This window comes from Moschus berezovskii, chromosome 5, assembly GCF_049115385.1.
Source record: "Moschus berezovskii isolate FMDL1 chromosome 5, NW_MosBer_1.0, whole genome shotgun sequence".
In the NCBI taxonomy this organism is placed as follows: Eukaryota; Metazoa; Chordata; class Mammalia; order Artiodactyla; family Moschidae; genus Moschus; species Moschus berezovskii.
In genome coordinates this window covers 111,681,327-111,705,793 of record NC_142464.1, presented here as the reverse complement: position 1 = coordinate 111,705,793, position 24,467 = coordinate 111,681,327, and the positions used below count along the sequence as shown (strand labels likewise).

General features: G+C 40.2%; 1 protein-coding gene and 1 pseudogene across 3 annotated transcripts in view; both read left to right on the top strand.

Moving 5' to 3' along the window:
- LOC129561910 (17-beta-hydroxysteroid dehydrogenase 13) overlaps nucleotides 1–14,992 on the top strand; it is a 34,296-nt gene extending 19,304 nt beyond the window's left edge. For all 3 annotated transcript variants that reach the window (XM_088836471.1, XM_055434770.2, XM_055434771.2), the window contains 6 exons: nucleotides 1,764–1,871; nucleotides 2,919–3,050; nucleotides 5,905–6,011; nucleotides 8,279–8,416; nucleotides 12,087–12,203; nucleotides 13,884–14,992. In XM_088836471.1, coding sequence (XP_088692597.1) covers nucleotides 1,764–1,871; nucleotides 2,919–3,050; nucleotides 5,905–6,011; nucleotides 8,279–8,416; nucleotides 12,087–12,203; nucleotides 13,884–13,974 — 693 coding nt within the window. In that variant the 3' untranslated portion in view covers nucleotides 13,975–14,992. The remainder of the gene's footprint in view (nucleotides 1–1,763; nucleotides 1,872–2,918; nucleotides 3,051–5,904; nucleotides 6,012–8,278; nucleotides 8,417–12,086; nucleotides 12,204–13,883) is intronic.
- Nucleotides 14,993–21,965: 6,973 nt separating this feature from the next.
- LOC148777905 (eukaryotic initiation factor 4A-II pseudogene) lies at nucleotides 21,966–23,848 on the top strand (annotated as a pseudogene).
- Nucleotides 23,849–24,467: the final 619 nt, after the last annotated feature.

The window sequence follows — 24,467 nt, the reverse complement described above, 5'->3', positions numbered from 1 at the left end:
TTTTTTAAATCCCAGTGATAAGAAGTAAAAATGACTTAGTTAAGATTCTGCCTGAAGGATGGGTCACCTAGCCTCACAGGGTCTCTTTGAGTCCTTGCATTTTTATGGTTGAACTCTTAAGATATGATATGATTCACTCTAAGGCTGTAAGTATAACTCAGATCCCCTTTAACTATCAACTGTCTTTCCGTTATGCTGGCTTCTTTGGCCTTACACAACAAGTCGTGTTAACAGTTTCTTCTCATTAAATCTCATCTGTGACAAGTGGAGTACGCACCACGTGCTGGAGCTGAAGCAAGCATTTTGCTTATGAAGACAAGACATTGCATCTCGCAGTTTTCTAGCTCAGCATCTGATGAAAACTTTCATTACTAATAGCTCTCCACTGACCTTGACTCTAGAGATAAAAGAGTGTCATCTTGTAATCTGCAAAGAACAAGCTCCCAGCTAAAACCCAAGTAGTGAGAGTCTCCTGCCCTTCTCCTTTATACCTCTGAAACTCCTCAGAAATCTGAGGGACAATGACCTTGGATGAAGGATATATACTTTTTCCTTCCATACAAACCATTCAACTCTGCCTATTATTATTGTTTCATATTATTAGTCATCCCTACTGGAAAAGGAAAACCACCCAACACTCACTCGGGGACAGCCCCAAATAACAACCACACCACTAACATCCCAACATGGGAAAAGGGCTTTCAAGGCATCCTGACTCTCCATCACAGAAAAAAGCTAACAAATTCTGAAAGGAAAAAGTATAATTTTAAATACTTTATAATCTTCTTTATGAAATTCAACAGATGTCAGAACTCGAAAAGAATGCTAATTTTCCAGAAATGCAGGTTAAGAAGCATCAGGGTGACTTTATTTTAGGAAAGAGGTCTTTGAATTTAGGCTGAAAATGAGTTCCTCTGTCTCTATGTCCTGGAGTTACGTGCAAACCAGTTACATAGACGAGAATCCATCCCATGGCCTTTGCCCAGTTTCACTCCAGGACATCTGAAGAATACAATCTTATGCCCCTGAAAGTAGTAGCATAGTCTCTCCATGAAAGGTTTTCTCAGATAAGGATCCTTCTTTCTCCTTCCTTTCTAGAGGATTAAAACAGAATTGTCAGGAAAAGTCTGATGGGCAGAGGTATATAGTTTAAAATTACCACTAGTTTAGAATTTATGCTTTACTGTCTATTACATAATTGGTACTCAGCAAATACATGGTAAATATATTGTTGATTTTTCTTTTCTTCTCCTTGCTCAGACATCTCCCTTCATGCCACCACAAAGAACAATATCTTTCAAGCATGTTCTTTAAGCTATGAGAATACAGCAAAACAAGGTGGAAACACGTGAGACTAATATGAGCCTTCCCTGGCAGAAAAGTCAGGTTGTGACCTCTGCAAATTAGTCAAGCAGTGTCTCTCATGAAATTTGCTCACAAACAAGGAAGAAATTCTCTTTCAATTTTTTTTTTTTTTTTTGGCTGCATGGGCTTTTGTTGCAGCAAGCTTTCTCTAGTTTTGGTGGGGTTTCTCTACTTGTGACACACAGGCTTTGTTGCTCCACAGCATGTGGGATCTTCGTTCCCCGACCAGGGATTGAACCTGCATCCCCTGCATTGGAAGCAAATTCTTAACCATGGGACGACCAGGGAAGTCCTCTGAATTTTAATCTTTGAAAAAATTTAATCTCGGATATTTTCTCCCTCCCTCTTTCCTACTCACTGACCCACACCTTTCAGAGTTTGTTTTTTCCCAATTACAGCACGGTGTTGAGGAAACTGCAGCAGAATGCAGAAACCTAGGGGCCACTACACATGTGTTTGTGGTAGACTGCAGTAACAGAGAAGAGATTCACAGCTCTGTAAACCAGGTGAGACCTCAGGGCACCAATTTCTTCCCATGGTTTCACGTCCCTTTACCTGGAATACGAAAAGGTTCTTTATGACAGTCCAATTTAAATTAGATTTTTTTTTTTTTTTAGCCTCTGCTAACTGAGGTAGTTGTGTTTACAAGGAAGGACATGCACTTTTTTCTTCCATATGATCCACTCAACTCTGCCTATTATTATCGTTTTGTATTATTAGTCAATTTCATTCTGATCAGAAGTTCTAGCAATAGTACAGAGTGAAAGAACAAAGATTTATCACCAGGGGAAAGGATCATGTTCTAGTCTTCCTTTTAGTCCATCACCTTTACCAAAGTTCCTTTATTTTTTCCTTTAACTATTTCCTCTCTGGGACTTTATGTTGGTGCCAAACTAATCTTCTATAGAAAATGTATATTAATTATAATTACAATGTTTAAGAGTCAATATCAAATACAATGGACGAAGCATGTTAATAGACATTTTCACCCTTTAATCCCTACTATAACTCTATAAACTTCATTTGAGTGATGAGCAAATTGAGATTCAAAGAGGTGAAATCAGACAAAGGTCATGTATCTAGTAGGTGGAGAAGCCAAGATTACCCAATTAGCACTTTAAAAACATTTGGTAAGAACTGATATGTCAGACCAAGGTCATGTAGCCAGTAAACATGACCTAGGTGGTAAAACTAGGATTACTCAATTAGCAGTTTTTAAATGTTTGATTAGAACTGATATATCAGTTAATCAACACAAACACTAATTTCACTTTATTGGTAAGTTTAAAAAAAAATCTATGATGTACTGGATACTGAAATTTAGCTGTTAAAAAACCAGTTGATCTGAGTTTTATGACAGTATTCCCTTTGTAACCACTCTTTGGGCTAATGCTCTTTTTCACCCGAACTCTGAGTGATCTCATCAAATAGAATAAAGAATCTGATCCCTGGATGATATTACTCCCAAAACTTTGAGTTTCTATAATACATCCAATGAACTTTCTATTTCTATTCTATAATACACCCAATGACTGTTCTTTCTATTTCAAAAGGTAAAGAAAGAAGTTGGTGATGTAACCATCCTGGTGAATAATGCTGGGGTAATATATCCAGCTGACCTTCTTAGTACAAAGGATGAGGAGATCATCAAAACTTTTGAGGTCAACATCTTAGGACATTTTTGGGTGAGTGTGAGTCAGAAACATCCCTAGGTTGTGCATGTCTGACAACTTCTCTTAAGGTACATGAAATTCATAATTGAGTTCACATCCTTCTGGATGGACAACTGCATATCTTTGCCTTAAAACAACAATCATCAAATATTGGTGTCTCTGACAGAAGGCGTCCTGGCATGCTGCATGCAGTCCATGGGGTCGCAAAGAGTCAGACACAACTTGGCAACTGAATACCAACTGACTGAAGGGCACATGGTTCAAGGAAACACAACTCACCAGAATGTAGGCTAGTTAGTCTGTTTCATCCACCAGTACCTACGCAAAGCCTGGCATGTACTAGGCACTCAAAAAGAATATTGGGTTGGCCAAAATGTTTGTACTGGTTTTGCCAGCTGGTGGCAAGTCCAAATGAACTTTTTGACCAACCGGACATTTGTGGCGCTTTTCTAAGAATAGGGCTTCCCTGGTAGCTTAAACAGTAAAGAATCTGCCTGCAATACAGGAGACCCGGGTTCTCTCCCTGGGTTGGGAAGATCCCCTGGAGAAGGAAATGGCAACCCACTCCAGTATTCTAGTCTGGAGAATCCCATGGACAGAAGAGCCTGGCGAGCTACAGTGCCTGGGATCGCAAAGAGCTGGACTTGACTGAGTGACTAACACTTGTTTGTTTTGTTTGCTAAGGATTGTCAGTGTATGTCTTTTCAGTGCTTTAGAGAAAATACATAGGGTGTACATTCTCTTGCAACCTTATGTCATGGAATTGTAGAATAGAAAGGACAAAGAGCTCCCTACTTGGGTTATATAGGAGTTGGAGACTATTTTGAATGGGAATCTGGAACAAGGTCTACATCAGGTTGAAGCTTAGAGATACGGCTCTACAGACCTCTTAAAATTGGTTGGTTTTGTGAGAGACGGAAATGTGCCTTTGTAGAGAACATTTATATGAATTAATCTTCCAGTGCCTCAGCGTTAGTGTGGAACCTAGGACAGAGCTGGATTCCAGGAGAGAGAAGAAAAAAAGAGATATGTTTCCTCATTTTCCCAAACCCTTTACATATGCTAACAAGAATGAATTATTATTTCCACTGAACTACAAAGAGACTCCATGCATTCACTCTCTACAACTGCACAGCAAAACTCAGTGAACTAAAGCAAGAATGAATGTTTACTTTCCTCTCACAGTTTCTGTGGGTCATTAATTTGGGGGTGCCGTGGTTTAGCAGTTCTGGCTCTAGGAATTTGCATAGGGTCTACAGGTTGGACTTACAAAATTCTCATAAAATATTATTGATATTTCTCACAAAACAGAAAGCCTTTTGGATGTAGAGAAAGACTTTTTGTTTCCTATGGCATCAATCGGAGAAGGCAATGGCAAGCCACTCCAGTACTATTGCCTAGAAAATCCCATGGATGGAGGAGCCTGGTAGGCTGCAGTCCGTGGGGTCGCTAAGGGTCGGACATGACTGAGCGACTTCACTTTCACTTTTCACTTTCACACATTGGAGAAGGAAATGGCAACCCACTCCAGTGTTCTTGCCTGGAGAATCCCAGGGACGGGGGAGCCTGGTGGGCTTCCGTCTATGGGGTCACACAGAGTCGGACACGACTGAAGTGACTCAGCAGCAGCAGCAGCAGCATGGCATCAATATATGACACACAATATTACAAATAGGAGATACTAAACCTAATCATGTTGCCTAATGACTGTGGGTCAGTATAGGACTCAACTTTTTCTACTGAAACTGATATAGCTACACAGGGTTTTGACTCTTCTTGTTAGAAAGCTAAAGTCCCAAACCAAAGAAATCACAAGATATAAGATTACCATCTGGAATTTTTTCAGTTCTGAAAACTCTTGAGTTTTTCCCTTAATAACATTGTTGGATCCATAAAAGAGATTTTATGGATTCCCTCTGAAGGGAAGGAAGGGGATATTAAGATGAGTTTTTGGCCTGTGGTATATGGTGCACGGGCTTCCCTGGTGGCTCAGAGGTTAGAGCGTCTGCCTCCAATGAGGGAGACCCGGGTTCGATCCCTGGGTTGGGAAGATCCCCTGGAGAAGGAAACGGTAACCCACTCCAGTATTCTTGCCTGGAGAATCCCATGGACGGAGAAGCCTGGTAGGCTACAGTCCACGGGGTTGCAAAGAGTCGGAGACGACTGACCGACGGGACGGACGGACGGATATGGTGCACAGCACTCAGTGTCAGCTTAAACCAATCATTCCAATCATTTTTCATTTCTATTACTGATAGAGAAGTAATCATGGAATCCTGGCATGTATTTCATTTCATTGTAAAAGTTGTCTCAAAAGACATTTTGTCTTAAAAATAAAACCACCACGGTAACAACAACCCTATATGCAAGGCAGCAAAAATGACACAGATGCAAAGAACAGATGAAAGAGCTGTGGATTCGATCCCTGGGCTGGGAAGATCCCCTGGAGAAGGGTGTGGCAACCTCTTACAAGTTTAAAAATGTGTAATACTTCATATATATATGAAGTGGGAGAAGGTGAGGGTGGGATGATTTGAGAGAATAGCATTGAAATGTGTATATTACCATATGGAAAATAGATGACCAGTGCAAGTTCGATTCATGAATCAGGGCCACTCAAAACCGGTGCCGTGGGACAACCCAAAGCGATAGGATGGGGAGGGAGGCGGGAGGGAGGTTCAGCACGAGGGGACACATGCGCACCTGTGGCTGATTCATGTCGATATATGGCAAAAACCTTCACAGCTTTGTAAGGTAACTATCCTCCAATTAAAATAAATTAATTAATTAAAAAAAATAAAACTACCTAGTTGGGAAATCTAACACCTGTGTCATTGTTACTTTTCTCTCTGCAATGACTCCAAAGATCACAAAAGCACTTCTTCCATCAATGATAAGGAGAAACCATGGCCACATTGTCACAGTGGCTTCAGTGTGCGGCCACGGAGTGATTCCTTATCTTATTCCGTATTGGTAAGTATTACTTTCTAGCAGTGTTATATATTTTTACACTTGTAAGTATTTGCGTGTGTCCATGCTAAGTTGCTTCAGTCCTGTCCAACTCTTTGAGACCCCATTGACTGTAGTCCACCAGGCTCCTCTATCCATGGTATTCTCCAGGCAGGAATATTGAAGTGGGTTGCCATGCCCTTTTCCAGGGGATCTTCCCAACCCAAGGATCAAACCCACAGCGTTTCATCTCCTGCATTGAAAAGCAGGTTCTTTATCACTAGTGCTACCTGAGAAGCCCCTTTAGGGGTTTATTAGACCTCATATTCAATCTTCCTAACAGGTAATTTATTTCATTTTTTAATTCTTTTCAGAGAGTCAGAATTACATTTTATTCATTTTTGAATCTTCTTACAACAAAAAATCAAATGCCTTGCAAAAAATAAAAACTAAAAATAAATCTCATAGCAGGTAATTTGTATTTATAGAATATGTATAGTAATTTGGAATAAACTCTTAAAAATGACTTCTCCTAAAATAATGAACCTCATCATTTAAAATATTTTAAAATTTCTGAAAACTCCTCTGCACAGCAATGAAAGAAAACAGCATTGCCAAGCATGTTTTCATTGTATCCTGGAATGAGTAGATGTTCAAAAAAGAACTAAGGAATTCACAGGCTAAGAAGCAAAACATACAGATAAGTCCAAATGAACATAAGTCTGTGCAATGGCCCTTGTGCCCAAAAAAAGCTAAACAGCGTGGCCGCTGGATCAAAATATTTTCCAGTGTGCTTATGTCATGAGAGACTGTGTTTGTGAGAGAGAGAGAGAGCCAGAGAAAGATTGAGAGAAAGCCTCTACCATATTGAAAGATTCAGATAGCGTACTCCATGCTCTACCAAGGATACGGGCTTCCCTGGCAGCTCAGTGGTGAAGATCTACCTGCCAGTGTAGGAGAGGAGGGTTCGATCCTGGGTTGGGAAGATCCCCTGGAGAAGAAAATGGCAACCCACTCCAGTATTCTAGTCTGGAAAATCTCATGAACAGAGGAGCTTGGCAGACTACAGTCCATGGGGGTCACAAAAGAGGTGGATACAACTTAGCATCTAAACAACAACAAAACAACAAACAATAGGGCATAAAAAGAAGAAGGTAAGAAGGCCCTAAGGATTCACTATTTGCAAAACATCTTTTCTTTGTACCTCCTTCAATGGCATCTCATTTTCTTATTCCAGCCTTATATCAACATCATAGAAAAATTTAACTTGTTAACATGTTTATCAGTGGCTGGGGATGAATAGGGAGAGAGTTGGTTTATTGTTTACCTGCACATCCATGTTCAGGGTTGAATTTAGTCACGAATCTAATTACTTCTGACACTGAAAGTAGTCACAGATGTAGTTAAGTTTCACTGTAGTTTCAGGTGTCCGTGCACAAACAAATGCTTATTTCAAGCTGCCTCTACCATTGTAAAACACAAATCAGAATTTCACAGATTAAACATGCAATATTGTTTTAATGTTTATAAGCGTGGAAACCCAATGTAGTAACAGTTTTCCCTTTTCCTTTTCCTTTAAGAAAGCAGTCAACCTTTTACTTTATTGTTCTTATTGTCATCTGGGTCAAAAATACAATTAACATTACGTAACTCCTTATAGGTAATAAAGTTATTATGCATATTACTTTTAAGTAATAGAGTTATTATTCAGATTAATCCTCAAGACAGTCATGTATTTTATTACCAGCATTTTAAAGATGAGAAACTCAAAGAAAAAGACAAAGTGATATGTTGAAGGTCGTGCACACTAACATACCAAAAGTCTTTTTACTTAAGATGTTCACAATGAAATTAAGAAGCCAGAGTGAACGTGACATTTCAAGAGAGAAACCACTGAGAAAGTAGAGATGCATAGAGTCCCACAGAAGCTTGTTAATACAGATATTAGTTATGTAATTTTTCTAAACATGTTCTTCTTGATTCATATTTTTCAAAGTAAAAATAGCAGTAAAAACTGATGAGAAAAAAGCTTAAAGATTGCATGGAAAACTACATGTAGGGTGGAAAAGTGAGCAGTAATTAAGTTAAACTTTTATTAGAATTTGTTCTATTGTTATCACTGCTACAGTCACAATTCAGTGAAACCAGATATGAAAATAGATGACAAAGTGGGAGAGTGGGGCTTTGGCTTTTATTAGTTCTCAAGCAAAATCAACATTTTCTTCTCACAGAGAGTTGAAGAACGTGTTTCACTTTTCTTTAGCTAACGGGGACGGATAATTCTCTTACAGTTCCAGCAAATTTGCTGCTGTTGGTTTCCACCGAGCCCTGACATCAGAACTTGAAGCCTTGGGAAAAACTGGTATCAAAACTTCATGTCTCTGCCCAGTTTTTGTGAATACCGGGTTCACCAAAAACCCAAGTACAAGGTGAGGCCAAGATCAAGTTAGGATAGAAATATAGCATGAGAAATTAGTAAGAAAATTACATGAGCAATTACTATGAAAACTACATGAGAAATTCATATAAAATTACATGAGAAATTCCTATAACAATAAATGGGAAATTCCTATGAAAATTACATGGGAAATTCCTATGACAATTCCATGGGAAATTTGTAAGTGGGTCAACTGAGAAAATAGGAGGAAAAAACGGAAAAGGAAAAACTTTTTTTTCTTATTAATGTTACTGTACGGTCTTTATGTTTTCACTTTGAAATTAGATGAACGAAGGGGAAATGCTTTAGGGACTAGCAGCAGAGATCAGCTGCCAATGAATCCAGGCTATGGTATTTTTTTTTCCAGCATTCAACATTATCACTTTTTTTTTTTAACTGTAGGATAATTGCTTTACAATGTTGTGCTGGTTTCTGCCACACAACAACCCAAATGGGTCAACCCAAATGTATATATATAGGCTTCCCCAGTGGCTCAGCAGTAAAGAATGCACCTGCAATACAGGAGATGCAGGAGACCTGGGTTCAGTCCCTGAGTTGGGAAGGTCTCCTGGAGGAGGAATTGGCATTCTACTCCAGTGTTCTTGCCTGGAAAATCTCATGGGCAGAGGAGCCATGGGGTCTCAAAGAGTCAGACACCACTGAAGGAACTGATATGTATACACACTCCCTCCCTCGTGAGCCTCTCTCCCCGACATCGCAGCCACACCCCCCGGCCCCAACCCCAGGTCATCACAAAATGCTGGGCAGGGCTCCCTGTGTTATACTGTAACTTCCCACTAGTTATCTGTTTCACACATGACAGAGTATATATTTTGATGCTACTTTCTCATTTCTTCCTACCTTTTGCTTCCCCCACTGTGTCCACACATCCGCCAACGGGTGTTTATTCATGTCCAGGTGAAAGATTCAACACACACACAGGTGCTAAGAGGGAGTGAGAATGGGGGTGGGCAGGATGGAGAGGTGCCTTCTCTTGGAACCACACCCCAAAATGAATGATACCTAACATCCCTTTCTCCCCTCCGTGGTTCATCGTCCTCAAATAGAGTATGGAAAGGCACAGGAATCTGCCTCATTTCCACCATCTTCCTCCCAGCACCGACCACAGTGCTGGCAAAAAGTCCTCCAACATTTTCCAAACTTGCCTGATCCTGAGAATCATCACCTGTGCTTACATAAAAAGTAAATGTTCTTAGCCTCTCCTTTAGAAATTCTGACTCAGTAAACTGGAACAAGTTCCAAGAATAAGACATTTTGATCTGTTATGCTTCATCTACAACCATATCAGGTAACTCTGGAGACAGGCTTGGAAAACATTGACACAGTAAATATAACCACATGCATTTGGTCACGGTTACCACCCTGTCTTCCTTTAAAATGCAAATATTTCCAGGACCAGCAATACACTGAGTCTCTAATCCCTTGAAAGTGATAGTGTTATTTGCTCAGTCATGTCTAACTCTTCGTGACCCCATGGACTGTAGCCCACCATGCTCTTCTGTCCATGGAATTCTCCAGGCAAGAATGTGGAGTGGGTAGTCATTTCCTTCTCCAGGGGATCGTGACCCAGGGATCGAACCCGCTTCTTCTGCATTGCAGGCAGATTCTTCACTGTCTAAGCCATAAGGAAAACCCCCAAAATGATCAAGGTGGATTTCTCCAAATACATACTTTGTCTCTGGTAAGGGAGGATCTCAGATCCTAAGAGAGGAGAAACTGGCCCTGAAAGAAGAGGAATAAAACAGAAAGGTGAGGATAAGGACCCTAAAATTAATATACCTGCTTCACAAACTTGCCTCAATTCCAGTATACATTCTGCTACAAGTTAACAAAATATACTAAGCTTACTAATGTGAAGCCAGTTTATTACTGGAAGGGAATTAGTCCTAAATATAGTCATTCAAAAGAATTAGCAGGGCTTCCCAGGTGGCTTAGATGGTGAAGAACCCACCTGCCAATGCAGGAGACACAGGTTCAATCCCTGAGTTGGGAAGATCCCCTGGAGGAGAAAATGGCAACCCACTCCAGTATTCTTGCCTGGAGAATCCCATGACAGAGGAGCCTGCTGGGCTACAGTCCATAGGGTCACAAAGAGTTGACCACAACTGAAGTGCCTTAGCGTGCACACTCACAATGGAGTTAACAAATTCCCTTTTAAGCTCAGCCTCATTAGAGTCAGACACGACTGAGCATGCACATGGCAGATTTGAAGCTGCTGACTCTGAAACCCTAAACCTGCTGTGTCATCTCTGAAGCTGTAGCCTGTCCCTGGCAGTTGAATCTTTAACCGAGTTAGAACACAGTCACTTAACAAGTACGCAGCACTGTATATTAATAAATACAATGATACAATTGGGACTCTGGGTTCATTTTTCTTAAATAGGAAATTGGGCCCAATAAAAACATTCTTGGTAAGCATTCAGGCTTAGTGTGTGCCCAGAGGACCGGGTCTTCTGGTGGAGAAGGCAAAATAGATGAGAAGAGTGAGGCGAATGTAACCTCGGGGACTTTCCTGGTGGTTGAGTGGTTATGACTCCAAGCTCCCAATGCAGGGAGCATGGGTTCAATCCGTGCTAAGGGAATTAAGACCCTGAATGCTGCATGATACAGCCAACAAACAAACAAAAATAATGTGACCTCAGGTGTGTGGGTTCCTAGAGTGACCCTAAGGACTGACCCAGGCAATGCTGAAAATCTGGGACTGGTCCCACCCAGACACCCTGATTCTGAATTTCCTTGGCAAAGGCTGACATGTCCATATACTAATGTCAGGCTTGGCTTAGAGATGGAGTTGATAGAATCAGGTAGGAGAAATCAGGGAGGAAAGAGACAGCACCCCATAATTTAGAAAAATATTGATTTGTATTATTCTTGGCTGGCTTGCCACTCAGTGCCATGGAAACCTCGATCACACCATCATCTGCAGTAAATCACATGAGATCTCAAGGAATGAAGTTATAACTGTGATTACCTACTTCTGCACAACCTTTTTATTTACTAAGCCACTCAGACATCTTAATTTTGGTGCAATACCTTCAATCCATTTACACTTTAATTTCCTGCTATCATCTTGTACCAATAGGCATTCTACACTGGGCTTGTGGTTATGAATACTTCTCAAGAACTCGTGTACAGTCTGGAGTACAAGCAAGGTCACACCCCTCCAGCTGTAACCTAATACTCCCCACACACACCTTGAACTCTCATTAAACTGCAGTACAGGCAAGTCAGTACAAAGCAGTCCAGCTTTGTGGGACACCTCCACAAGAAAGCAAGTGTACTTAGTTCTAGATTTATTTTCTTGTAGCTAACAAGCCCTGAAGAAAGATGTCAAATGTTTTCTTTCTGTCCTATGGTCAGTTCTACCCGTTAGGCTTCCTTGCCTCCTCTCCTGCTCTTCTGATTCCTCTCCACCATTTCGATGTTTTGACTGAGCGGCCCATGAAACACAGAATGGGATGTGAAAGTAGAAGGCTGATAGCGAAGCATCAACATGGCATGGGGGTGGGGAGGCAGGTGGCATCTGTGGAGTGAATTCTAGAAGCTTTTAAATCCTAACTGATGAAAAGATCATTTTCCTGCCTTCATTAATTATAAAAATAAATAAATAAAAAGAATCCAACTTTTTTTTTAAATCACAGACTATGGCCTGTGTTGGAGACAGGCGAAGTTGTAAGAAGCTTGATAGATGGAATACTTACCGATAAGAAAATGATTTTTGTTCCGTCACATATCAATATCTCCTTAACAATAGAAAGGTAAGTATAGCACAAAACACCTAAAATACTGAAACACTGATGGAGCTATCCTTATGGAGAGCCCTTCAGGTGTGAAAGTTGCCATGGAAATGCTCCATGCCTGGGGAAAACAGTCAAGTTGCCTCTGTTATTACCTTACACAGTCTATAAAAAGAGGACGAATCATTTTCTCTACTGTATGCACCGTCTCCGCCCAGTCTTTGCCAGAGACAAGGAAAGACAGTTTAAAGAGAGTGCAATATGGTGAACTAGCTAAAGATAAAGAAGGCTGCTGGGGTTTTTATTAAGACTGCATTAAATCTATAGACCAATTGGGGAGAATGAACATTATTGAGTCTTCAAACTCAAGAGCACAAAGAACACAATATATCTCTTCTTTCTATTTTTTCATCTTTTTCAACATGTGTACATATTGAGACTACAGCATCATGTAGTTTTCAGTGTACAAGTCTTAGGCACTTTTTGTCAGGTTTACCCCAAGTATTTCAGATCTTTGATGCTATTGCAAATGACATTTTAAAAGATCTCTATTTTCCATTATTTGTTACTTGCATGTGTTTGATTTTTGCATTTTGATCTGTATTTAGCAACCTTGCTGTAACTCACTTTTAGTAGCTTTTTTGTAGATTCTAACAGATATTTTTGCATAGATGATCATATTGTCTGTAAATCAAGACACTTTGGCTTCTTCTCTTTTCCAATCTGTATGTTTTTTATTTCTTGCCTTATCACACTGGCTAGAACCTCCTATTGCAATGTCAGAGAGGACTGATGAAAGCACACATCCAAGTGTTGTCTCTGATCTTAGGAAGAAAGTAGTCACAATTTCACAATTCAGAATGATATCAGCTGTAGATTTTTTTCATTTGCTCTTGATCAGGTTGAAGAAATTCCCTTCTATTATTATTTTGATGAGAGTCTTCATCAAGAGTAGATGTGAATTTTGTCAAAAGTTTTACTGAATATATTAAGAGGATTGTTGGTCTTTCCATTTTAGTTTACTAACATAATGAATTACACGAGTCGTTCTAAAGATTAAACTAACCCTGCTCTGTAATGTCTTTGACTTTTGGGTCAGCATAATACTTACCTCATAGACTGATTTGGAAAGTATTCTCTCCTCTTCTCCTTTCAGGAATAGCTTGCGTGGAATGGTATTATTTCTTTCTTAAACATTTTATAGAATTCCCAGTGAAATCATCTGAGCTGGTTGCTTAACCTCTTAGTTAAACAAGAAGTTCCTCAAAGGCAGTCACTGCTTTTAAAGTACCATATTATAGATATTCAGTAAAAACTCAAGAAGTGGAGAAACTGATTAAATGGATTCCGGTGCTATTGCTCTATGAACTCTTAGCATCAGGGTTCATTGACATTTACAAAAATAAGCCCAGACCTTCATATTTCGGTCTTTACTCACATAAGATTTTAAGCAAGAGTTTATTAATATAAGGTGAAAAGAGTGGTATATATCAGTGCTTTCTTTATATTTGCATAATATTTAAACTGTATTAAAAGACACACACACACACACCAAGAGACAGACAGAAAGAAAGGAAGGAAGAACGGAAAAAAAATTAAATGCAAACCAGACAACTCTCAGGTTATTTTAACTGACAACAAAAGTGAACTCTGATGTCCAAGATTTTAAACTGAAAAACGTTCATCTTTTCTTTCATACAGATTTCTTCCTGAGCGTGCCTTGGCAGCCATAAATCATGTACAGGATATTCAATTTGAAGCAGTGATTGGCCACAAAATCAAAATGAAATGAATAAATGAGCTCCAGGCTGAGATGTATGCCTTAATGATGTGGAACTAAATTTAGAGTCAATGCTTCAAAGCTCTATTTCACATTTTTCAATGCTGTTAATATTAAAAAAAAACATTGGTTTGGCATTAGCAGTGGCTTAATGAACAAGAATCATCACCTGTCTTTCTATTTCTCAAGATTATGCATGCAGTTTTCATAGATCCATTTTTCATTCTATGCCTCTTAAAAACTTGTATGCTTACGTAAACATACTTAAGAGCTCATTTTTCTTTAAGAGATTTCATTTCTTTTCATTTAAAGGTGGACAAAGCTACCTCCCTGAGAGTAAATACAAAAAGAACTTATTTACACAGGGACGTTTTAAGACTGTTTTTAAAATAAATCTGTAGCCTGGCCACAGAATGTCAGCAATACACAGTGTAAGCTAGCAATTAGAGACCAAGTTTAAGCAGATGGCTGTACTCCAAAAAAGAGACAGATTACACCTATGTAAGTCAACATTTGGAAGCTTTCTCTAGCTTCTCCCTTTTTTGTCAGCCCATAGCAGCGCTTTCTTACCTTATTCTGCTCCTGATATAGATTTTATATCCAAGAGTGTGCCCTCCACACTTTCTGTCCTTTTCATAGTCTCTTAAAATACTGTGACATTACAAAAGGTGACTCTCTCTCGAATCTCAGGGTGTCTGAAATTTTAACCCATGGTAACCTCTGTCTTTGTAGTTTACGCTTTCACATATCATTGGCACCACATGTTTAGACAGCTTTGAGCTTCAAAAATGAAAGCTAACGCAGGGATGCTAGGCCGGCTACTTAGTACTGTACTGAGGATCTGAGAGATGGAAGGGAAAACAGAGTTGTTGTTGTTTATATAAAATAGAAAAAAAGAAATCTGACTCCAAGTACATCAAGAATAATCTAGTTTTCTCTGTTTTTCACTAACGCTATATAGACTGCTTTGGCTTATACTATCCTCCTGTTTCATCCTGTGAAAGCAAATGATTAAACTCAAATCATTAATAAAAACAATATTTTAAAAACAAATGATAAATATGTTGCTGTGCTTTTAAAAAAATAACCTCTTGTAGTTATAAAATTAAGAGTTTTGGTCTCTAAGCTCTGAGCCTCTGAGCATCTTTCAGGAAGCAAGGACCTGGGTATTATCAAGCAGACAGAGCTTGCAGATGTAGAGAGGGATCCGGGGTTCTCCCAACTACAGAGTCTTTGACTGTTAGGAGGTTTACACACTGAAACTTACTGAGTCCTTTGTATGTGAGGCACTGAACAGAGTACTATTGTTTTGAGACTTTTTTCTCGTTCACTTCAGTTCAGTTCAGTCACTCAGTCGTGTCCGACTCCTAGCAGTCCCATGGACTGTAGCCTACCAGGCTCCTCCGTCCATGGGATTTCCAATAATATATGGTACTTTATTTAACTGTTCCCTTATAATATAACATTTAGAATGTTTCCAGATTTTCTCAATTAATTACTTAGCAAACACTTCTTGAGGGTCAGCCACAGTTCTAGACTAGGGGAAGCATCAGTGAATAAAGCAAACTCTTTTCCTTAATGTAGCTCACGCGCAGTAGGTAGGGCAAACAGCAGACTAGATGAGAGAGAGCGGAGGATGTACATATGCATAGAGCTGATTCACTTTGTTGCACAGCAGAACCTCACACAACATTGTAAAGCAACTACCCAGCGCATGCGTGCTCAGTCGTGTCCAACTGTTTGCAACTCTATGGACAGTAGCCCACCAGATTCCTCTGTTCATGGAATTTTCCAGGCAAGAATACTGGAGTGGCTTGCCACTTTCTACTGCAGGGGATCTTCCTAACACAGGGAACCTGTGTCTCCTGCACTGGCAGGCAAATTCTTTAGCACTGCGCCACTTGGGAAGCCCAAAGGCAACTGTACTCCGATTAAAAAAATAAAATAAAATAGAAGACTCAAGGAAGAACTCTGAGAATTAACATCTTGCGGTAGAAATATGTGTGAAGTGAAAGCATGACCGTTCAAATATCTAGGGAAAGGAAAGAGCAAAGTCTGACAAAGACAGAAACTTTTCTGAAGAACTCTGTGAGAGTCACTGAAGCCAGAGTGGATGAGCACGTGGGCAGAATTGTAGGCAACATGCCAAGAGAGATATCAGATTATTGGATAACACATAGGCCACCATGATAATTTTTGATTTTTCTGAGTGCGAGAGGAAGGAACTGAGGAATTTGAGCTAAGGACTGACCAAAATAAATTAAATCCCAATGTTAGGTGCAAAAAAAAAATACTTTCCTTTTTAATTCAACTTAATTTTTGGCTTTCAGCTTTTGTGAGTGAAACTCAGAGAAATACCTGGGAACACAAATATTGAGATCTTTTGCCTGTTTTCCCTACATAGTTTGGCTATTTATTCTTCCTTATATGTTCCTGCTGTGCTTTTAAATATTTTAGTGTGACAATCTCCATCTTGTAAGTCTCCTCAAAGGGCCTCACTTCCAACGAAACCCAGTTCCAAGGCTACCTCCCAGGTGTGCAGGTCCCTGGGCATACGCAGGCACACTTGTGGGTTCTTGTCTACATAAAGAAGTTGGTTAACAATGTATTACAGGGACTTCCCTGATGGTCCAGTGGTTAAGACTCCGCACTTACACTGCAGGGGGCACTGGTTCAATCTCTGGTCAGGGAATTAAGATCCCGCATGCTGATGGCCTCCCTCCCCCAAAAAATATATTTTTTATATATATTATATATTTATATTATAAAATTCACAAGTCCATTTAAGTATAGAGATGAAGATTTAGAATAAAAGGGCTTCCCTGATAACTCAGTTGGTAAAGAAACCGCCTGAAATGCAAGAGACCCCACTTCATTTCCTGGGTTGGGAAGAGCCCCTGGAGAAGGGAACAGCTACCCACTCCAGTATTCTGGCCTGGAGAATTCCATGGATTGTATAGTCCATGGGGTCCCAAAAAGTTGGACATAACTGAGTGACTTTCACTTTAGAATAATAAAAATTTTAATTATTGTCTACGCAATGCTTGTAAAGATTCTTCCTGGTATTTTTTCTTATTTGGTTCAAGAGTCTTTTTTTTTCTTTATTATCAAATAAGCCATGTGTGCATGCTCAGTTGCCTCATATTCTGCAACCTTCTCCATGGAATTTTCCAGGCAAGGATACTGGAATGGGTTGCCATTTCTTCCTCCAGGGGATTTTCCCAACCCAGGGATCGAAAGTGTGTCTCTTCCATCTCCTGCATTGGCAGGCACATTATTTACCACTGTGCCACCTTGGGTGCCCCCATCAAATGAGCCACTTCTTGCCAATTTCTTATCTTTCAACACAAAAAAGAGATAGTAATGCTACAATTTCTCATAATACCATGGCACTTGTAACATGTTTGTATTAAAATAATATGAATTTTCTTGCCTCTAAAATCTCTCCTACTATATATATTTCATGTTAGTTACATTATTACTCTTGATTTTGCATCATCAATTGTGCTATTTGTAAATACTAGATTCCAATCACTCAAAAACTGTTATGGCACTTCTTAGATAATAACCACAAATTCAAGCCTGACCCAGAGTGTGCAAAAATGTGAATAATTTGTTTTCTAGTCATGTTAAATGTATCATTTAAGATGTTATAGAATAACACCAAACAGCGCATCTTCTAACTATGTCTTGCCTTGAACTCTTTCACTTCAGTTCAGTTCATTTCAGTCGCTCAGTCGTTTCCGACTCTTCGCAATCCCATGAACTGCAGCATGCCTGGCCTCCCCGTCCATCACCATCTCCCAGAGTTCACTCAAACTCATGTTCATCGAGTCAGTGATGCCATCCAGCCATCTCATTCTCTGTCGTCCCCTTCTCCTCCCGCCCCCAATCCCTCCCACATCAGAGTCTCGCATGAGGTGGCCAAAGTATTGGAGTTTCAGCTTTAGCATCAGTCCTTCCAATGAACACCCAGGATTGATCTCCTCTAGAATGGACTGGTTGGATCTCCTTGCAGTCCAAGGGACTCTCAAGAGTCTTCTCCAGCACCACAGTTCAAAAGCATCAATTCTTCGGCGATCAGCTTTCTTCACAGTCCGACTCTCACATCCATACATGACCACTGGAAAAATCATAGCCTTGACTAGATGGACCTTGGTTGGCAAAGTAATGTCTCTGCTTTTTAATATGCTATCTAGGCTGGTCATAACTTTCCTTACAAGGAGCAAGCGTCTTTTAATTTCATGGCTGCAATCAGCATCTGCAGTGATTTTGGAGCCCAAAAAAATAAAGTCTGACACGGTTTCCACTGTTTCCCCATCTATTTGCCAGGAAGTGATGGGACCAGATGCCATGATCTTTGTTTTCTGAATGTTGAGCTTCAAGCCAACCTTTTCACTCTCCTCTTTCACTTTCATCAAGAGGCCTTTGAGTTCCTCTTCACTTTCTGCCATAAGGGTGGTGTCATCTGCATATCTGAGGTTATTGATATTTCTCCCAGCAATCTTGATTCCAGCTGGTGCTTCTTCCAGCCCAGCGTTCCTCATGATGTACTCTGCATAGAAGTTAAATAAGCAGGGTGACAATATACAACCTTGACATACTCCTTTTCCTATTTGGAACCAGTCTGTTGTTCCATGTCCAGTTCTAACTGTTGCTTCCTGACCTGCATACAGGTTTCTCAAGAGGCAGGTCAGGTGGTCTGGTATTCCCATACCTGCTTTTTAATCATTCCAGATTGAATCCAAGGAAAATTCACCTGTCAGTTATAGCAGTGGTCCCCTAACAATTCTGGCACCAGGGACTGGTTTCGGGGAAGACAATTTTTCCACGGACTGGGGTAAGGGGGACAGGCAGGGGGGTGGGTTCAGGATGATTCAAGCACATTACATTTACTGTGCACTTTATTTCTATTATCATTACATCAGCTCCATCTCAGATCATCAGGCATTAGATCCTAGAGGTTGGGACCCCTGAGTTAAAGAATGTCTTGGAGGATACCTTGTCTTTTTGACATGGCCTGAAAACAGATTTGAGGGAAATAAGTTCAAAGATCCCTACGGCTCCAGGAATCCTGGAAATCTAGGTCTGACTCATTATTCTCATCAGCATGGGAACTGTTAACACGCTTTATTGACACTTGCGTAACATTGCTCCGTGGTGACTGCATCGTATCAAAGTTTGTATACTCTTCACAGAAGGTGCTGCCCTTTTGTTTCAGAACTTGCTAAGCAGCAGAAAGTTGAGCGTTATAAACTTTGGCTGGCAAAGTTTACACATAAGCAAACACACCTAACATATTTGGGAGCAGGGTCAAACACATGTCAAATCAAATGCTCTTGATTTGCTAAGGCCCCTGCCAAGTGGAGGCCTGATGATTTTGGTATGAAGAACTTTGTCCAGTCTCAGTGAAAGAAAACTCATTGTTGGAACTGAAACATGACCTTTGTTCACACAAAAGTTTATCTTAGTTCAGTCAGTTTGAGAGTGGGCTAATCTAGAGCAGAAACTGGAAAAGATGTCTCAATTCCTATTTTAGTGGCAGGGCAGGGGGAGCCTGGGGAGTGAGAAAAGCTGTTTCATTATTGCTTGCTTGCTTTTTCTATATAATTTTATTTATTTTTTCATTTATTCATTTATTTTTGGCTGTGCTGGGTTTTCATTGCTGCAGCCTATGGAATCTTCCCAGACCTAACCCATGTCCACTGCACTGGCATGTGGATTCTTAACCTGAATCCCTGAACCACCAGGGAAGTCTGTGGTTGCCTGCCTTCCTGATTTTTAAGGGACAGTAACTTTTTAGAAACAAAGAAATTGTGGAAGTAGAGATGAAAACAAATTTTCATGCATCAGGGACCAAAAAATGTTTTGCCAAGTAGATAAAGGAATATGAGTAGCCTGATAATGTTTGTTGTGGTAAAACAAGATATTGGAGCAAATAACCCCACATTTCCAATGGTTAATTAATACAATGAAAGTGTGTTTCTTATTCATATAAAGGACCCGGGCAGGTGTGTCTTGTCAAAGGGCAGCTTTCATACTTATTCCAGGGTGCAAGGCTCTTCCGTCTTGTAGTTCTGTTTTCTAGGATCTCAGAGGTCTCTGAAGCGGATGGTGAAAGAGAGAATAGAGAAGAATAGAGAAACCACATCCACTTCTCAGAAATCTGCAGCCTTATTGGATCCACAGATGACTGAAAAACAAAATGTGTTACATTCACACCGTGGAATATTATTCAGCCTTTAAAAAGGAAGGAAATTCTCTCACATGCTGCAACATGGGTGAACTTTGAAGACATCATGATAAGTGAAACAAGCCAGACACAAGAGGGCAAATACTGTATACTTTGAGTTATATGAGGCGTCTAGAATAGTCCAATACAGACAGAGTAGAACAGTGGTTATCAGGAGCTTGGGGGAGGTGGACTGGGGACTGTATCTTTAAAAGGTACAGAGTTTCAGTCTGAGAAAGTGAAAAGTTCTAGAGATGGAGAGTGGTGATGGTTGTACAACAAACAACATGACTACACTAAATATCATTGAACTGAACACTTAAAATGATCAATTTTACACATTACCATATGTAAAGTAGATAGCCAGTGGGAATTTACTGTATGACTCAGGGAGCTCAAACCTGTGCTCTGTGACAAACTAGAAGGGAAGGTGGGGTGGGTGGGAGAGAGGTTCAAGAGGGAAGGGGGCCTATGGCTGATTCATGTTGATAAATGGCAGAGACCAACACAATATTGAAAAACAATTATCCTCCAATTAAAAATATAAATTTTATAGAAGATAAAATTTCATGTTGAGCACATTTTATCATAATTATTTTTTTTAAAAAAAAGGCCTCAGTGTAGAACTAGTCAAGAGCACCTGGAAAAAAACAATCTTTGGCTGACCAGTTGCTTTCCAGAGATACCTATGAGAGGAGCACAGAATTTGCATGGACACCTAACTTTTTCTGCCACAACTGGGAAGGGAGAGGGCAAAGCCCTGGAGTATGCCTTATGCTCACTCATCCATGTTCAAATAAAATGTCTTCTCGGTCATTATTTTCTTTCAGTGGTAATAGTTTCATCTCACCTTTTTCAAGGTTATCTAGATTTATGTCTATTTAGTGAGTCCTTGCCATCTCCCAGCCTGTGTTATAATTGCTCTCCACATGTTAAATTATTTAACTATCATAAAACCTTTATGACATAGATGATTTTGATGTCCTTGTGTGCATGCTAAGTCACTTCAGTCGTGTCTAACTCTTTGCAACCCTATGAACCCACCAGACTCCTCTGTCCATGGGATTCTTCAGGCAAGAAAACAGGAGTGGGCTGCATGTCCTCCTCCAGGGAATCTTCCCAACACAGGAATCAAACCTGCGTGTTTTATGTCTCCTGCATTGGCAGAAGGGTTTATTACCACTAGTGCCAACTAGGAAGCCCTTTGTCATCCTTATTTTAAGATCAATGATCTGATGTACAGAGAAATTACTAAACGAAGTCAGAATGTATAGCTACTGAGTGACCCACCAATGACTGGAGCCATGGTCCAATAGAACTCATATTTATTTATTTATTCATTCATTTATTTATTTATTGGCTGTACCCAGACTTAGTTGGGACCTGTGGAATCTAGTTCCCTAACCAGGGATCGAACCTGCACCCCTTGCAGTGGAAACTGGGAGTCTTAACCACTAGACCACCAGGAAATCCCTAGAATACATCCATTTTTTTTTAACTACTATACCATACTGCCTTCTGGGAAGCTGCTGTGTATTGAGATTAATACGACGTATATGATATATTTCTCTAAGAAAGTGGTTCAGCTGCTTTTAATACTGGCTTACACAAAAGACCTGGTTTATTTCTCTCTCGTTTAAAAACTCAAAGTTAGGAACTTCCCTGGTGATCCAGTAGCTGCAACTCCAAGCTCCCAATTCAGCGGGTCTGGGTTCAATCCCTGACCAGGGAACTAGATCCCATATACTGCAATTAAGACTTGGTGCCGCTTTTCAGTCCGGCACTGAGTGGCTCTTCGGATCATGTCTGGTGGCTCCGCGGATTATAACAGAGAACATGGCGGCCCAGAGGGAATGGACCCCGATGGTGTCATCGAGAGCAACTGGAATGAGACTGTCGATAACTTTGATGATATGAACTTAAAGGAGTCTCTTCTTCGGGGCATCTATGCTTATGGTTTTGAGAAGCCATCAGCTATTCAGCAGAGAGCTATTATTCCATGTATTAACGGGTATGATGTGATTGCTCAAGCTCAGTCAGGTACTGGCAAGACAGCCACATTTGCTATTTCCATCCTGCAAAAGTTGGAGATTGAGTTCAAGGAGACCCAAGCACTAGTATTGGCCCCCACCAGAGAACTGGCTTAACAGATCCAAAAGGTAATTCTGGCACTTGGAGATTATATGGGAGCAACTTGTCATGCCTGCATTGGTGGAACAAATGTTCGAAATGAAATGCAAAAACTGCAGGCTGAAGCACCACACATTGTTGTTGGAACACCAGGGAGAGTGTTTGATATGTTAAACAGGAGATATCTTTCTCCAAAATGGATCAAAATGTTCGTTTTGGATAAAGCAGATGAAATGCTGAGCCGAGGGTTTAAGAATCAAATCTATGAGATTTTCCAAAAATTAAATACTAGTATTCAGGTGGTGTTGCTTTCTGCCACAATGCCAACGGATGTGTTGGAAGTGACCAAAAAATTCATGAGAGATCCAATTCGAATTTTGGTGAAAAAGGAAGAATTGACCCTTGAAGGAATCAAACAGTTTTATATTAATGTTGAAAGAGAGGAATGGAAGTTGGATACACTTTGTGACTTGTACGAGACACTGACAATTACACAGGCTGTTATTTTTCTTAATACAAGGTGCAAGGTGGACTGGCTCACAGAGAAAATGCATGCCAGGGACTTCACAGTTTCTGCCCTGCATGGTGACATGGACCAGAAAGAAAGAGATGTTATCATGAGGGAATTCCGATCAGGGTCAAGCCGTGTTCTGATCACTACTGACTTGTTGGCTCGTGGAATTGATGTGCAACAAGTGTCATTGGTTATAAACTATGATCTACCTACCAATTGTGAAAACTATATTCACAGAATTGGCAGAGGGGGTCAATTTGGGAGGAAAGGTGTGGCTATAAACTTTGTTACTGAAGAAGACAAGAGGATTCTTCGTGACATTGAGACTTTCTACAATACTACAGTGGAGGAAATGCCAATGAATGTGGCCGACCTTATTTAATTCCTGGGATGAGATAGTTTTGAATGCAGTGCTCGCTGTTGCTGAATAGGCGATCACAACGTGCATTGTGCTTCTTTCTTTGGGAATATTTGAATCTTGTCTCGATGCTCAAAACGGATCAGAAATACAGATTTTGATAGCAAAGCGACATTAGTCGTGAGCTCTTGTGAGGAAAGTCATTGGCTTTATCCTCTTTAGAGTTAGACTGTTGGGGTGGGTATAAAAGATGGGGTCTGTAAAACTTTCTTTCTTAGAAATTTATTTCCTAGTTCTGTAGAAATGGTCGTATTAGATGTTCTCTATCATTTAATAATATACTTGTGGACTAAAAGATATAAGTGCTGTATAAAATCAGCCAATTATGTTAAACTAGCATATCTGCCTTTATTGTGTTTGTCATTAGCCTGAATAGAAAGGCCTTTAAAATTGATTTTTTTTTTAGCATTTGAATGCATTTTGTTTGGTATTATATTTATTCAATAAAGTATTTAATTAGTGCTAAGTGTGAACTGGACCCTGTTGCTAAGCCCCAGCAAGCAATCATCCTAGGTAGGGTTAAACCCCCAGTAAAATTGCCATATTGCAGATGTCTTAATGAAGTTTGAATGTTAAATAAATTGTATATTCACTTTAAAAAAAAAAAAAAGACTTGGTGCCGCCAAATAAATAAAAACATTTTTTAAAGTACTAATTTTAAAAAGAAGGCAATGACAAGCCATTCCAGTACTGTTGCCTGGAAAATCCCATGGATGGAGGAGCCTGGTAGGCTGCAGTCTGTGGGGTCACTAAGGGTCGGGCACGGCTGAGCGACTTCACTTTCACTTTTCACTTTCACACATTGGAGAAGGAAATGGCAACCCACTCCAGTGTTCTTGCCTGGAGAATCCCAGGGATGGGGGAGCCTGGTGGGCTTCCGTCTATGGGGTCACACAGAGTTGGACACGACTGAAGTGACTTAGCAGCAGCAGCAGCAGCAAACTATTGGGAGAAAAAGCCAGCCCTGCTCTACAGTGTCATTTAGGGACCCGGGACTCTTTCTACAATACTTCTCCATCTGCTCCTACGGTGTGTCTGTCCCCTGTCTTCCAGGACATCGTGATTTCAGCACAAGGGAAGCAGGAAAGAGGAAGCGAAGGGAAAGCAGTTTTCTTCTGAGTAAGACTTGGAAGTCACACACACCATTGCCATTCCTATGAAGAGAAGTGAAAGTAGCTCAGTCGTGTCCAGCTCTTTGTGATCCCATGGAC